Source organism: Andrographis paniculata, unplaced genomic scaffold (genome assembly GCF_009805555.1).
Source record: "Andrographis paniculata isolate CXL003 unplaced genomic scaffold, ASM980555v1 Contig62END, whole genome shotgun sequence".
Taxonomy (NCBI): Eukaryota; Viridiplantae; Streptophyta; class Magnoliopsida; order Lamiales; family Acanthaceae; genus Andrographis; species Andrographis paniculata.
In genome coordinates this window covers 5,156,607-5,172,465 of record NW_026137598.1, presented here as the reverse complement: position 1 = coordinate 5,172,465, position 15,859 = coordinate 5,156,607, and the positions used below count along the sequence as shown (strand labels likewise).

The 15,859-nt window shown below is 29.5% G+C and overlaps 3 protein-coding genes across 5 annotated transcripts; 2 read left to right on the top strand and 1 right to left on the bottom strand.

The window, feature by feature from the left end:
- Window positions 1-1,293: 1,293 nt before the first annotated feature.
- On the top strand, window positions 1,294-3,740 carry LOC127260580 (UPF0496 protein At4g34320-like). Of its 2 annotated transcripts, XM_051288352.1 has the most exons (3): window positions 1,294-1,529; window positions 1,699-1,841; window positions 2,294-3,739. In XM_051288352.1, the coding sequence occupies exon 3, from the start codon at window positions 2,319-2,321 to the stop codon at window positions 3,438-3,440; it is 1,122 nt and encodes a 373-aa protein (XP_051144309.1). In that variant the 5' UTR covers window positions 1,294-1,529; window positions 1,699-1,841; window positions 2,294-2,318; the 3' UTR covers window positions 3,441-3,739. The 2 variants fall into 2 exon arrangements, with proteins under 2 accessions (XP_051144309.1, XP_051144310.1); XM_051288353.1 differs by lacking the exons at window positions 1,294-1,529; window positions 1,699-1,841 and adding an exon at window positions 1,857-1,993 and having other exon boundaries at window positions 2,294-3,740.
- Window positions 3,741-8,131: 4,391 nt separating this feature from the next.
- LOC127260572 (E3 ubiquitin-protein ligase RMA3-like) lies at window positions 8,132-9,863 on the top strand. Of its 2 annotated transcripts, XM_051288344.1 has the most exons (3): window positions 8,132-8,322; window positions 8,442-8,507; window positions 9,013-9,863. In XM_051288344.1, the coding sequence occupies exon 3, from the start codon at window positions 9,013-9,015 to the stop codon at window positions 9,673-9,675; it is 663 nt and encodes a 220-aa protein (XP_051144301.1). In that variant the 5' UTR covers window positions 8,132-8,322; window positions 8,442-8,507; the 3' UTR covers window positions 9,676-9,863. The 2 variants fall into 2 exon arrangements, with proteins under 2 accessions (XP_051144301.1, XP_051144300.1); XM_051288343.1 differs by lacking the exon at window positions 8,442-8,507.
- A 4,472-nt stretch (window positions 9,864-14,335) lies between these two features.
- Window positions 14,336-15,781, bottom strand: LOC127260600 (fasciclin-like arabinogalactan protein 21). The gene has a single exon (XM_051288413.1). It carries the CDS (start codon window positions 15,766-15,768, stop codon window positions 14,581-14,583), a length of 1,188 nt encoding a protein of 395 aa, XP_051144370.1. The 5' UTR covers window positions 15,769-15,781; the 3' UTR covers window positions 14,336-14,580.
- Window positions 15,782-15,859: the final 78 nt, after the last annotated feature.

Sequence of the window (15,859 nt, the reverse complement as noted above, 5' to 3'; positions counted from 1 at the left end):
ATTATAAGATACTAATATAAATATTTTTGATCTTTTTTTTATTTGTACTTTATTTTTATATAATAATTAATATTTAAATATCAACATGCAAAAAATAAATGTAAACTTTCAAAATGGACGGAGGAAATAATATTTTTAATGTAAAAATAAAATAGATAAAAATTAAAATAAAAGTATTATAAAAAATTATTAAAAAAATTGATAAAAAGTGACAAGATAAAATAAAATAAAATAAAAATAATGACAAGTGAATTGTTATTTATTAAGCTATGAATAATAAAATTATAGATCGATAAAATTTAGCATAACTATTTTACTATAGAAGAATTTAACATAAGTTTAAGGAACAACTAAAATAATCTAACTTAATCATAAGGGACCAGATGAATTATTATTTTCTAGTAAAATATTCTTATAGTAGGTAATTTATATCATTCGATATTATAATTTTTTTTATTAAGGTCATCTCCAACCCATCAACTCTACTTATTTTAACTAATTTTACTTCAACTATAATTCTATTTTTCATTATTATTCTTCAAATATTCAATTTTTTTTATTATTTTAAATAAATTTTTATTTTTATAATTTAAAATAAAATTTTTAAATTTTTTTTTAAAAAAATTAAATTTATAAATCAAATTTATAATTTTAAAAATTAAAATAAATAAATAAATAAAGCAACTCCAAATAAGTCAACTCAGCGCCACTATCCACAATGTTTTTTCACATTCAAAAATTCTTATCTCATTAACTTACCTACATATTTTCCAAAATATTTATGTTTTATATTATTATAAACTAATATATTATTCTACATGTTTCAATACAAATGAGTAAATTGAGGTTTTATAATATATTAAAAAATAATAACATTTTGTTAATGAAAATGTATAAACTGATTTTGATATTTTTGTCTTTTATATTTTACATGCATGTAATTCATATAAAAGTTAAAATCCTATTTTGATATTAATATAATTATTTTTATTATAATAAAAATATATAATTTCAATTAAATCGAAGAAAAAATTATTGTAATTAAAATTTGTGTGTAGTTCATGCCAATATACTTTTTGGGGAGGAAGTATCTAATAGTACTATGATTTTTTTTCAAACAAAATTAAATTAATATCAAAATTTTAAATATTACGTATATAATAATTTATTTTTTTAAAAAAAAAATACTAACAGCCACGCGCAAATATTAGTAATTTTTAAGTGAGTAATAAATAAATAAATAATATAAATTGGCGTTTCTTTGAGCTCAAGCATCTGAGAATCTGACCCGGCAATGGTGCACAGTTAAAACTGGCTATGGCGTCCTGTCTTTACGCATTTATGTGTGTGTGTAGATGGTAATGTGTATGTATCTATATAGTGGAGAGAAGAGGAAGACATTGCTTCCCGCTTTTTCCATTTGCAGTTGATTCCATTCCTTGAATTCAACTCATGCGTGCAAGCTATACATTTCTTCATTATATCAACCCCCATCACCACCGCCACAATTTCCCTTCCTCCCGCTAACGGTTTTCATTATTTCTCTTCAAGCTTCTTCAATCATTGATTATCTGCTTTTTTCATTTTGAATTTGCTTTTGCTTTTGCTTCTCTCTCTCTGTATCTATCTATCTATCTATATATATATATATCATCGCGTTTGCTTTCTGCCATTTTCGTTTTCTTTCTTTCTATAAAGGTGCATATCCAGGTGACGCGGCAATCAATTGCTTCTTGTCTGTTTCCGGAGTGATTGATGTTTGGGATGTGCTACGCTTCAACTAGCACTTTGTGATATTGTGTTTTTTCGAGGCGATTTGCGGAGAAACTTTGTGTGAGTAGGTAGGATTCTCTGAATTGAGAGCTGAACCCTATAAATTTTAGGGCGGTTATTCTTTATTATTTTTTTTTTCGGCGCACAATGCTTATGAGTTCCGCTGGGTTGTGTTTACGTGTGGAAATCAGTTGCAAATATAGATTAATTTGATATACAGGTTAGTGATTGGGATCTGGTTTTGCTTGTGTGAAATTCTAATTGGTTTGCTGCTTTAATGGCGGATCGACTAGTCAAATTCATGTTTCCTGAATAGGAATGTTATCTCATCTTTGAAATTTTGTTCATCTGTTTTCTGAATATGATTCTCTTCTCCTCTTTGAACATTAGATTGTGAATCTGTGATTATCAGTGTTGAGGATGCTTCTGCAGTTCTGCTGCAGCCTTGTGGCTATTCGAAGAGCCTAAAATGATCCGATTCCGATTTTAACATTCAGTTCATGTCGAACTTTAAACGCAGGTCAGAATTCTCGACGCCATCCGCCATGGGAAGCCACATGAGCAAGAAGCCTGGGGAGGCATCAGGCGCAAATGAAATCAACAATCTCCATTACACGCACGAGCTAAACTTGTACGAGGCAGCCTGCAGGCTGGATGTTGATTTGCAGTCATTCGACACCACACTCCATGCTCGAACCAACAATGTTCTCAATTCCCTCGCCGCAGGAGTCGAAGTTCGCGCCTTATCCTTTGATTCCCTCAAGGAAGTCACAGAGTGCCTATTGGAGATGAATCAGGAAGTTGTTAAGGTGATTCTGGATTGCAAAAAGGATATATGGAAGAGTCAAGAATTATTCGAGCTAGTCGAGGAATACTTCGACAACAGCTTGAAAACACTCGACTTCTGCGCAGCATTGGAGAAATGCTTAAAGCGCGCGAGGGACAACCAGCTGCTCATCCACGTCGCGATCCAACAATTCGAAGAAGATGGAGGAGAAGGAAATGAAAGGTATTCAAAAACATTGGAAGAATTGAAGAACTTCAAAGATGCAGGGGATCCATTCACCCAAGAATTCTTCCATATCTTTCACTCAGTTTATACACAGCAGATTCTGATGCTCGAAAAGCTTCAACTGAAAAAGAACAAACTGGACAAGAAGCTCAAATACATCCATGCCTGGAGGAAGGTCTCCAGCATCATATTCGCCGCCACATTTGCTGCTGTCCTGATATGTTCTGTGGTTGCAGCCGCCATGGCAGCGCCACCTGTGGCAGCTGCGCTGGCGGCTGCAACATCAATCCCGTTGGGATCGATGGGGAAGTGGATCGATTCACTTCTCAAGAACTACGAAAATGCAGTGAAGGGGCAGAAAGAGATCATAAACTACATGAATGCAGGGACATATGTTACCATCAAAGACATGGACAATATTCGTGTTTTGATCGATAAGCTGGAGATTGAGATCGAATCCCTTTTAGGAAATGCTGATCTGTGCATCAACAATAAGGTGACTGTCAAACTTGGTGTTGAGGAGATCAAGAAGAAGCTGGACATGTTCACAAAGAACATCGAGGAATTGGGAGCCCAAGCCGATAATTGCAGCCGGGATATTCGACGGGCGAGGACTGTTATTCTCCAGAGGATCATCAAACATCCAACAAGCTAAAAGAACACCTTGGTATGTATGTCTGGGAGATTAATTTGGATCTTATTATTATTATTATTATTCATTTGTTTTTTTTAATTTGTTGACAGATTGTATTATGTTATCTATTAGTGTACACATTTATGAATCTCTGGCAATTTATTCATATACATACATATATTGAATAGAGGAGGACTTTTGGTGGCCTTTTTCATATAATTGATGTAAGGAATTTTGTCACTTTGCAAAATAGTGTTATTTAATGTGACGAGATTACCAGAAATCAGGTGGCATACATTTGGCCATTGCATCATATATTTGCAATTTGTTTGTTTTTTTCTTGATATATATACCTTTTTATATTTACTACTGTCTAGTTACTACCTTCTCGGGTATTCATTTTATCCTTTGGGTGTATATAAGACTCCCTTAGTGTCATGCAAACGTGTGCTCATTTGATCGGGTACGGATTTTAATAATAATGAGTAATAATAGTTTTTTTTATAGTAAAAAAAATATAATAATATTTTATTTAAAAATGAAACGAAAATATTTTTCAATAACAAAAAAAACAAATAAACATAAATTTGAATGACGGATGAAGTACTTTCTTTATTTGAATATATTTAGGCATAGGAATAAACCAACAATCTACCGGAGCTTTTTTCTTTTCTTTTTTTTATCTTATTTTCCATGCTAATAGGTGAGGCTAAGTTGTAAGCTTTGTTTAGATAAGGATTAATGGTATTTTGAAAGTTTGAAAAAAGAAATAAAATTGGTATTTAATGTGATATTTTTTGAGGAAAAAAATGTAATGTGCAATGTAAACAAAGCCTTAGTTTTTCAAAATAAATTTGACATATTTTTACTCCTAAATATACTTTTAGACCATTCATTAGTCGAATTATTTAAAATTGAAATTATTGTGGATGGAATTTAAAATTAGAATTCTTTCAAAGTATTGTCTCACATAAATTGTCCACATTTTTCATTTATATCCGTCGCACATAATTTGTTTTTTTTTAAATATAATTATACATTTTGATCGTATTTTAAATTTCATAATTTATAATTTTCTTAATCTTAATTTTAATCTATAATTATTTTTATTATACTATATCTCGTATCTACAGTAACGTGAATAATTTATCCGGAACGGAGCAAGTACTAATTATGAAATTATTAAGAATATATTAAGCAATTATCAATGAATTACTTAAAGGAAATAAAGAAATAAATTCTAAATATTTGTCTATATTACTATAAATAACTATTTTAATTTTTGTTTGAATATTATTTTGATATAATAATTTATGAGAAGAAATAATATATTTCATTAAAAATTGTATCAAATGAATAGTATGATTTTGTTTAAAATTGTAAAAAAAAAACATGTCAAACATTTTTAGTAGTCAATATATATAATAATAGTACATGATATAAACATAAACAATATACAATTTATGTTAACACGTAGGAGTACAAATAACACATATACTAACAATACATGCTATAATTGATTTCGACGCAAATGATGTGTTTACTACCTGAGATTATGATAGATAAAATCTTATTTTATCAGACATAATCTTATATTTACTTTAATGTATTAGAGTCCTATATGATTAAAGACTTATATAATTATACTTCATTCGTCCGCCTCTAAATATCACATTTATTTTTTGCGTCATTGTATTTAACATTCAAATATCCTTATATTTATATAATTTTTTTTTACAAATGTCCTTCTATTAGTATTATAACACATTAATAGAAGTACTTTTTTAATTTTTTCTTTTTGATGTAATAAGTAATATTCAAATATCAACACGCAAAAAGTAAATAGAACCCTTAGAGCTGGACGGAGATAATATTAATTTATAGAATTATTAATATCAGCTAACTCCTAATATTATTTAATAAAATATCTAAATAAGTTTTTAGAAACTTAGAAGCATTTTTTATAAATATATAAGAATCTTTTTGTATAATATATTTTATTTTATTTTAAATATAAATTATTTATTTATTTTTATTTTTAATTAAAAACATAAAGTGATAAAATTGAATTCAAATATATTACTAAAATTTAATTAAAAATTTTAGAGATAAAATTAAATATATTTAATAAATAATTTAAAAAATATTAAATTATATACATATTATACTGTAACAATATCATAAATAGATTTTTATACTCCTTCCGTCCCGCAAGAAGGTTGTTATTTGGTTTTTGTGTCATTGTACTTAACATAAAAATATCTTTATATTTGAATAATTTATTCGACAAATATCATTGTATATGTATTATAAGAGACTAATAAAGATATTTTTGTTTTCTTTTTTTATTTATACTACGTATTGATACCATAATTAATATTCAAATATCAACACGCAAAAAGTCAATGGCAACCTTCTTGCGGGACCGAGGGAATATATTGTTATATATTATATTTCTATAAATTAAAAGAAAAAAAATGTATAAAATAAATTATATTACTATAATTTGCAATAAGATTATTAAGGATATTATGAATAAAAAAAATTATACGATATAAACAAATAAAATAATTATAATATAATTTTATCTAATATTTAATCACACAACATAAATATTATATTGATTAATCTATTGAAATAATGTATAAATTATAATCTAATTCTTCAAAGTAAGCACTTCTAAAAATTATACCAATATAAAACACATGTTTTTATTTAATACATGTAGAATTGGCAATTTCGAGTCGGTCCAATTCTCTTAAATTATGCCGGGTTGTGCCTGATTTTAAATTTTTTTTTTTTAACTTTTAAATGTATTTTACACATTTTTTAATTAAAAATAAAAGATACATTAATTTAAATAAATATAATTAAATAAAAAAGAATATTTCTATCGATAATTAAAAATTTTAATACTACTTCTGTCCATAAAACCAACATCAATATTAAAAATATTTTGATATTTGTATAATTTATTCCATAAAAATCTTTATATTTATATTATAAAAAACTAATAAAAATATTTTTGTTTTTTTATTTATACTATTTATTGATATAATAATTAATATTTAAAAATTAACGCACAAAAAGTTCTTAGTACTCTTCGGATGAAGTTAGTATTAGATATATAATTAATTATTTTATTTTATTATATATTTAGAATATATTTTTTAAAAAATAATTAAAAATTTTATTTGGTAAATCATGTAGGGTCAACATAGCTAGGGTCACACAGCTATTGGACTTTGTTCTTTCTAAAATTTTCTTCACTTGATATTTTCAAAAATATTAATGTTTTATTCATATTTATTATTTTTATAATTTTTATACAATTTTCTATATTTTGCATTAAAAAAAAAATTAAAAACTCACAAAACAAACACACCCCACCACGATTTCTCTATACCCATCAAAGGACCTCAAGATGCTAATTCATGAAAAACGAGGCCCAGGTGATTTTCAACCTTTTTGGATTGGCTTGGCCCAAAAAAAATAAAAAAATTCAGGTCTATTCTTTAGACTCTAAGTACTTATTTTTTATGCTAGAGAATATTTTCGAACTATATTTTATTCTATTTTTTTTATGATATGAGAATCTGCAGCCGCTACTTAAAAGTGCGCACTGGATAAACTCCCGGTCGAATCTAATACCCTGCAAACTATATTCGACAAGTAACACTAGGTTAACTATATGCGACAGATGACCTGAGACATTAGGGGGTTCGAACTATGCTTATTTTTGTCGAGTATACATTTATGTTGTTTGAATGCTTTATATGCATTGAATGGCATAATTCATCATATTACTATAAATTAAAGAAATATTTTGTTTTTTATTATTTAAAAACGACACCTTACCACTTTTTGTCATCTTCACAAATTGTATTTAGACGTAGGCCCTATCGTTTTTAAAGATAAGGATAATTGTTGTTTTTTTGCCAATTAAAGAAAAAAAGGTAAGGACAATTGTTCCAAGAAAATAACCCAAAAATATTATAGAAGTATAATAGAACAAAAATAATAGCAACAGTCACTCTTACACTATTTACGATGTACTTACAAAAGTAAAGACATAAAATAAACATAAATAATGGTCTTAATATCCACTCTTTTTATTGCATCACATAAAATGCAAACATATGCTATTCCTTCGTCCGGTTGTAATGGTCTAATTTATTTTTTGTATTATTGTATTTAATATTAAAAATATTTATATATTTAAATAAATTTTTATACAAATGCGATTATAATAGTATTATAAGACACTAATAAAAATATTTTGTCATTTTCCCTTGATTCAATTTTTATATAATAATTAATATTTAAAAATCAACACGCATAAAATAAATAAAATTCTTAAGCCTGTAGTATATATATTTTTTAAAAAAAAAAAAAATCCACCGAAATGTATGATTTTTAATTTAATTTAAATTTTACTTTCAATTATTATTTAATATAATAGTAATTTAGTTTTGAAATCAAAAGCACCTTGTGTTCAAACGTAACTAATTCGATTAGGCCTAACAGAAGGTATAAGGATAAGCCCAAATTTAATATTGGGTCTGAGTAAAGTTTATTGTCAAAATAACTTATCTGATAGGCCCTACATAATTTTCAGACCAATTAATAAATAACAATAAATGTGGAATTATTATTTAAATATATAGGAATATTAAATTCGGCCTCTTTTATATCCCACCATAGATCACACCTACTGGAACTGCCTGTGCTTCTCGTTTTCCTCATTTCGCTGATATTTGCTTCTCATTTCGCTGATACTTCCTTCCCACTACAACAAAGTTCTACTAAACCCGTCGCTGGCATTGCGGTTTTTTCTTCATACTCAGATGACTTGTGATGTTTCAGAGATCCATCTAGCTTCGCTTTCTTAATCTTCAGCTCAGTAAGCGCCAATTTTCGCGACAAAATTGTCATCTCTTTTTTGTGCGCATATCCGTGCAGTTAGTTTGTGGTGGAGTGTTTAATTTTGTGGATTTTTGTTGTCTGTGGGTAATTGTGAAGAAATCAGCTCGATTGCTGTGCTGGGTGTTTGCGAACTGTTTATAACCGGTTGGCGTGTAATTCTAGGTATTGTGTTTGCGCATAAATCATTTATTGTTTTCGCTGAATTTGATTCCATTCGAGGTGGTTTAGTTGCGGGGAGCTGTTCCTTAGTCGAATTCATAATTGGAAAACTTGTGTGATTCTGTTTTCTGCAGTCGTTTTCTGCAAATTATTTGAGTTTGCTTAACAGTCGGCTCTATCTGTTTACAATCATCTGGAAAAAAAAAATTTTAAAAATTGTTCGCATGCCTGTTATTTCAAGTGATCAATCTGATTATGCTACCTGATTATTACCTTTCTCCTTGTTGCATGCTCCATTTCGATTTGGATTGAATTTTGTTGTTAATTAGGTTATGAGTTTATCAACTCAGTTCATTGGTACTCTGTACGGAGCAACAGATCCTTACAATTTTGAAAATTATGTTTGGATTGATTGTTTTCATCCAGAATTCTGTCGACAGATTGATTTTATCAGCAATAGAGGCATACACCATTTGTATGAATTAATTTGGATTTTTCTGTGTTACAGATGAACAAATCCATGGCAAAAGTTTGTAGTATGGATTGTGGGATCATTGAATCATGGGATGCTTCTCATTCAGATGAATTAGCCAACTTCGAATGCAATATCTGTTTCGAATTACCGCGGGAGCCTATTGTGACGCTCTGCGGTCACCTATACTGTTGGCCTTGCCTCGTTCAATGGCTTCGACTCCATTCAAAGTATCACGAGTGCCCAATCTGTAAATCCCGGGTGCACGAGGAAGAACTCATTCCCATATACGGAAGAGGCAAACCAAAGCACGATCCGAGATCCCGTTCGGTCTCAGGAATCAATATCACGAATCAAGAAACATGGCAGCAGATGCCACAGACTCCTTACGCCGTAGCATATTCTTCTCCCGAAGATGATGAATTGGACCCGATCTTGAGGCTCATGCCGATGGCAGCCGCAAGATTCGGCCACACTTTGCTGTCTGCACTTTTTGAGGCTCTGCAGTTTCGGGAGCTAAGCGAAGCTGATATGTACGGATCGACAGATTTGTTCTTCCACAGCTCGATCCAAGGAGATATTGTTCGCGGCGAGCATCATCTTGTAAAGTGGAAGAGCATTGTTTGGAAGGTTTGTTTGGCACTTCTTGGACTTCTGATTTTCTGCGTTTCGATCCCTCTAATGAGTTTTCGATCTTAGTCGGTTAATAATTAGAGTGTTTTGAGTATTGTCTGTGACTCTATACAAGTTTGTGTTCTTGGTTATCTTTGTTGTTTGTAATGCTTAGTTAGTTAGTTAGATTTACCTGTGGTGCGTTTGTTTGTATATTTGATATGGTGCTTCCAGCTCGAGATCGATAAATTTGAGATTTTTAGAGATTGGTATAATTGTGTTGAATTCTATATAGTTTGGAACAGATTCCATGACAAAAATATGAGAATCACTGATTCATATGAGCTGTGCAAGTGGTGCAACCCGTCAGCCGAATTTCACACTGGGAATAGATTCTTTAGATCTGGCCTGGGATCTGGAGTCCCTGGACCTCTCTCAAGAATCATGAACTTTTTATTGTTCTGTAGATTTTACATGTGATATAGCAATCCTGGACCTCAATTATTACTCATTCCTCCCATGTATTCGTATCATTTATCTTTTTTTTTTTTTTTTTTTTTAATATAATTATACATTTTAATTATTTTTTAAATTTTATAATTTTTTAATTGTAATTAAATCATTTAGTTATTTTAATTTTAATTTATAATTATTTTTACTAATACATTTTTTAATTACTTATCGATTATATTTTACTTAAATTCTCGTCTACAATAATGCACCAGGACGGAGGGAGTATTATATACATATATGCTTCCCCAGTTACAATTGATAGAATATTTTTATCATTTTTTTGTGTCGCTGTTATCGTAGATACAAAAATTTAAAAAATATATAATTAGTAAATAATTAAAAATATACTAATAAAATTAATTACAGTATAATATAAATAATTATAAATTAAAATTAAAATTAAAATAATTAATTAGTCTAATAAAAATTATAATATTTTAAAAAAAATGAAAATGACAAAATAGACGAACGAAAATAAAAGTATAAGGGACAGAAGAAATAGTATTTTTTTAATTATAGATAAAATATTCATACTAATATTAAAAATATCATTTAATTTTATATAAACTATAAATATATTATTATATATAATTAATTTATAATAAAAATATAAAGTGCAAAAATATACTATTATTTTAATATGTTTTTTATGGAGTATAAAATTCAAACGACCGTTTAGATTAAGACGAGGGAGGAATTTAAGTACTTAACAATAACAGAGTAAATCTTAAGGAATGTATGGCTCACTTTACGATGATATATGGAGTAATTTTCAAAACTTTACAATATTTATCAAAAAAAATTAGTAAAAAAATATACCACGTTATCTTTCCCTTAGAAATACTTCATCTCATATACTCCATCTCTTCACAAACTAACGTCCTAATTTTATATTTGGAATATTCATCAACTATTGTCCTCTTTCGATTTTTATACATAAAATTTATACTTTTATCATTACTTTATTTACTCTTCATTTTCAATATACAAAATTAAGGACAAATTTATCATTTTATAAAAAAAATCCTAATTGTCTAGAAATACGTATAAATATCAAATAGGATATTAAAAAATGGACGGATTAAGTATTTATTATTCGTACGTATGTAACATGAAAATAGCTTGGATTGCAACGTGTTGAAAAAGATTTGATTCTTTTATATAATATGATAGTACTATATTTTATTAATAGTGTAAAGATTCACATTTTAATTGTACTATATTATTTTCTTTTCTTTTAATGTTTTTTTTTACTATATATTTATCTTGCAAAAATATTATTATTTCTAAAATATAGTCATATACCATCTTATTTCTATCATTTTAATCAATAAATTTATATACAACCAAAATTTACGTATATTAATCATATGTATTTTATATTTAATCTTATTATTTGATATATAATACTCCCTGGCCTTATATGACCCTTTTTTTTTTTAATCCGTCTAGTAACGAATATTTTTATATTTCATTTTTGTTAATAAATAATAATTTTTATCTAATTTATACCTACTTTTATACTTTAAATGTGTTGAATAGAGAAATTAAAATGATATTTGTGTTTTGAGACGAAAAACTTTATAATAAAGTTAAACATAAATTTTTTTTATAAATATTGCTCATATTGAATCGAATCAAAGAAAACACACACGAAAACATACACAAAAGTATAAAGTGCCCGATCGAGTAAAAGCAGCCGCGGGGAAGGTGGCTCGACACCAACAAAGCCAAAAATGACCATAAGAAGCTCTATATCGAACTATGAAATAAACCCTATCAATATAATGCGAAATCACACGGATCCTCAAGAAATCTCACTAATCACTATGTCGTACTCACCTATACAATCTACCACAAATATTTGCCGGAAAAACCTCAATCGAACACACACCTTGTGGAGAAAAAGGAGCAGAGTGAGAAAGAGCGAACAACTTCTGGAAGTATGAATCCTTGTATTACAACAGCGGTGCATGAGAATAAATCACGATCAAGACATAACCGAATAGTTAAAATACAACCCTAAATCCAACGGTCTAGATCTTCCAACCGGGTCAATAGCACCAAATTGAATTTTGAATACATGGGCCTCTCGTATACAAAATCATGTCCAAATTCAACCATTTTTTGTAGTAGTTAAATAAAATAATAATATTTTATTAGTAAATGAAAATGTTTAAAAAATTTTAACAATTTTGTTATTTCAAATATATATAAAAAAAAATAATAATATTGTAAAAAAGTATAAGTATTTAGATATTTATATATGATTATTTTTATTATAATAATTAATAATTAATTTTAAATGAGATAAATAAAAATTATAAAAAGAGTACAGTAAATTAAACGGGATTAAATATTTATGTAATATATAATATTTACTAATTTTCGTATAATAAAGATAATCAATTTAATGAGTTGGACTTGATGACTTGTTTTTTGTGGTTTGTATATGATATTTATAAATTTTAATAATATATTTTTCTTAAATATAATATATACAAAAGGATTAAATAATAAATAAAATAAAATAAAATAAAAAACAATTATTAAATGAACAAATACTTTTATTCTACTCGACCAAAATAAGTGGGTAACTTCTAGAAGCATTTACACATTTTGAATTAAATATTATCAATTGTCCTTATTATGTTTAAAGTGATGTGAAATTCACTTTAATATTTTATGAAATTACGGATGAAGTCCCTATGAGTGACTGAACGTTGACGGACTGTCAAACACTCAAACACGTTTTGTGGGTGTCAGAAGAATGATGGAAAATGCTCTAATATTCAATTGAAATCGCTGAAATATCAGTGTGTTTACTCATAGAGTTATGATTTTAATTGTATTATTTTTAATTTTTTTTAAAAAAATATTAAATTAAATATTTATTTTTTATATATTATTTTTTCCGTCTCACATATTATGTAGCTTTTATTTATCATATTTATGTGCATATTCTTTGAAATATGATAGAAGTTTTTGTTTGTTTGTCCGTTTTTATATTAATATTAATATAGGTAATGTTTAAGCATATTCGAATTCAATTGGCGCTTGCTTGCATTGAATCCAAATTAAAGTTTAAACAACTGCATATATACATTTCAACCATGATTCGGGTCGGGTCGGGTCTTGTCTTTATGCTTATTATCTTACCACAAAGGGAGAAACTATACAAGCCAGTTGTGTTACATTTATGTGCATATATGGTTACACTGAATTTGATTGATGGGTCAAATAGGGGTGTCTTCGTTTGATGGATTTTGACAAAATCCTATTATTTATCCAAAAAATATTTCTAAACAAAATCAAATTAAATACCTATTTTTTATTTTTCATATTATACAAAAAAATTAATTTTACATTTAAAACATCGTATCATCACCTGTTTATATCTCATCATACAATTATTCAAATTCAAAATTTTTACTATTCAACTCTCAACTCAAAATTCAAACCCCCAAACAATTGTTTCACTTTTATTTGTTTGTTAAAGCGAAATAATTGTCTATATTCCCTTGTCAATCACTGCTTTTCTTATACTAGGAAAAAATAATTTCCATTGAAATCATATTAAACAATGACAAAGGAGAATAAATGCATTTGTATGACAATATCAATCACATATATAACCTGCTAATAAATAAATGCATGTTTTGATCATGAATTGAATTGTAACAGTGAGAAACCGAATAAAATGAGAATTGGAGAGGAGTGGAATTGCAAACTATGCCATTACAATATGTAGCTATTTCTAGATTATAAGTATTACTCCCTCCTCCGTCCCACGTACCATGTTCACGTTGCCGTTTATGTCTGTTCCACATACCATGTCACTTTTCTTTTTTGGAAAATGATTATACACTTTAATCTCATTTTAAATTTTTTAATTTTTTTAAATTTGAATTAAACTAATTAGTTATCTTAATCCTAATTTATAATTATTTATATTATATAAGATAATTATTTTCACTAATACATTCTTAATTATTTACTAATTACACCCCTCCTAATAGCAGCCCTCCTAATAGCAGATAAGGTATGTGGGACGAAGAGAGTAATAAATAATTAAGAGAATATTTTGATCGTCTGCCTAATCTAGCCGGCCAGGCATGTCTCAACACCATAATAATAATAATAATAATAATAATAATAATGATATTGATGTATTATGCATTTCTAAAAACCTGCTAGATTTGAATTGTTTTAGATCTCTCTGAATGAGCGAATAATAAAATTGTATTACAATCATACTTGGAGATCCGTAGTTACGAACTATTGAAACATGCAAGACTAACAATGGAAATGCGTACCAAACTGAAAAACGAATAGAGAAATGAGACAGATTTGACTATTTTTATTGTTGTAAAATTGGCAAATGATTAAAAAGTAGCAAGTTATCACGTAGTAATCCATCACAGTTTTGACGCTACTCTCAAAAAGTAGGTAGGGGTGCTACTAACCTGCGCGCGTATCTCAGAGTCCACGGTGATCCTCCACCGGCATTTCAGTTGGTACACCATCTTCAACGACACAGATTCCGCGATTCCAGTCGAACTGATCGCATTTTGAGTGTTGCATATCTGTTGAAGCACTACTATCGTTCTCCTCGAAGGGGTGGTGACGCAGCATATGTGGAAATGGAGATGATATTCCGTGGACCACAATCCTACTGTTGTGCAGAAGATCAATAGTTGTTACCTTCACGTAATTGATCTTCATTGGGGCTAGATGTCCTCCGCCACCAGCAGTAGTCACCACCAGATAATTCCCTGCTTCCATAGTAGGCAACAGAGTCGTAGCTGGTAAAGTCACGAGCTCAGCAGCGGTAAGCCGCTTGTTTGGCACCACATGATACCTGAAATTTGACAGATACGCATGTCCTTCCCCGGAGAATATCGCGACATCATCCAGTGCGAAGATTGTGATAGATTTTAACTCTACGAGCTCATGATACTTCACACGGAGAGCAAGTGAAACGATATTAAATCCAGTAGAGCGGAGCCGAACTATGGCGTCCTTCAACATCAAACGCATGATATACAGTGAAGGAGAGGTTGCAGCGGCGGAGAGAGACGGCGAAGGAAAAGACAGAGACGTCATCATTTCAACATGACAAGAGAGCGGTGATAAATGAGAGACGTAACCTTGGAGACCGTGGATTACCACCATTCCATTGTTGAACAGATCCGGACTAGTTACTTCCACGCCATTGACGAAGACCTTATCCTTTCCATTTGACGTAATGGTAAGACACCGGTTAGGAGCTAACGTTTCGATTTTAGTTCCAAAACTTAGCGACTCGAGGAAATGGTAGGGGTAAAGTCCTGGGAGAGAGAGCTCCTGGATGAGGAGAGGAATGGAACATGAAGCACAAGTAAGCAGCGAAGAGTCAGTGGGGGCAAAAATGGTGAGAGGAGTGGTGGCAGAGAGATTTGCCGAGGCGGTGGCGGTGGAGAGCTCCTGGAATCCAAGTTTGGCGAGTATTGTAGCAAACAGCGTCGGCGGATAAGTGTGAATCGGTCCCTGGAACGGCGAATACGACGACGGCGGAAGAGCTGCTGGTGCAGCTGCGCTATCAGCTCCGACGCCGGAGACGAAGAGCGAGCTTAGGAGGAGAATGAGTATAAGTACCAACAGCAGGACGCGAGTTGCAACCGACATTCTCGCCGGAGTAGATTTTGATCATGAAAATGCAGCTAGTAAATGGTTAGTTTCCACCACCGCCAAAGGTATTTATAGGGTACGGATTTAC

Bases quoted from the DNA above. Each gene is read 5' to 3' on its own strand.
- LOC127260600 (XM_051288413.1), bottom strand. From the start codon at position 15,768: ATGTCGGTTGCAACTCGCGTCCTGCTGTTGGTACTTATACTCATTCTC.
- LOC127260580 (XM_051288353.1), top strand. From the start codon at position 2,319: ATGGGAAGCCACATGAGCAAGAAGCCTGGGGAGGCATCAGGCGCAAAT.
- LOC127260572 (XM_051288343.1), top strand. From the start codon at position 9,013: ATGAACAAATCCATGGCAAAAGTTTGTAGTATGGATTGTGGGATCATT.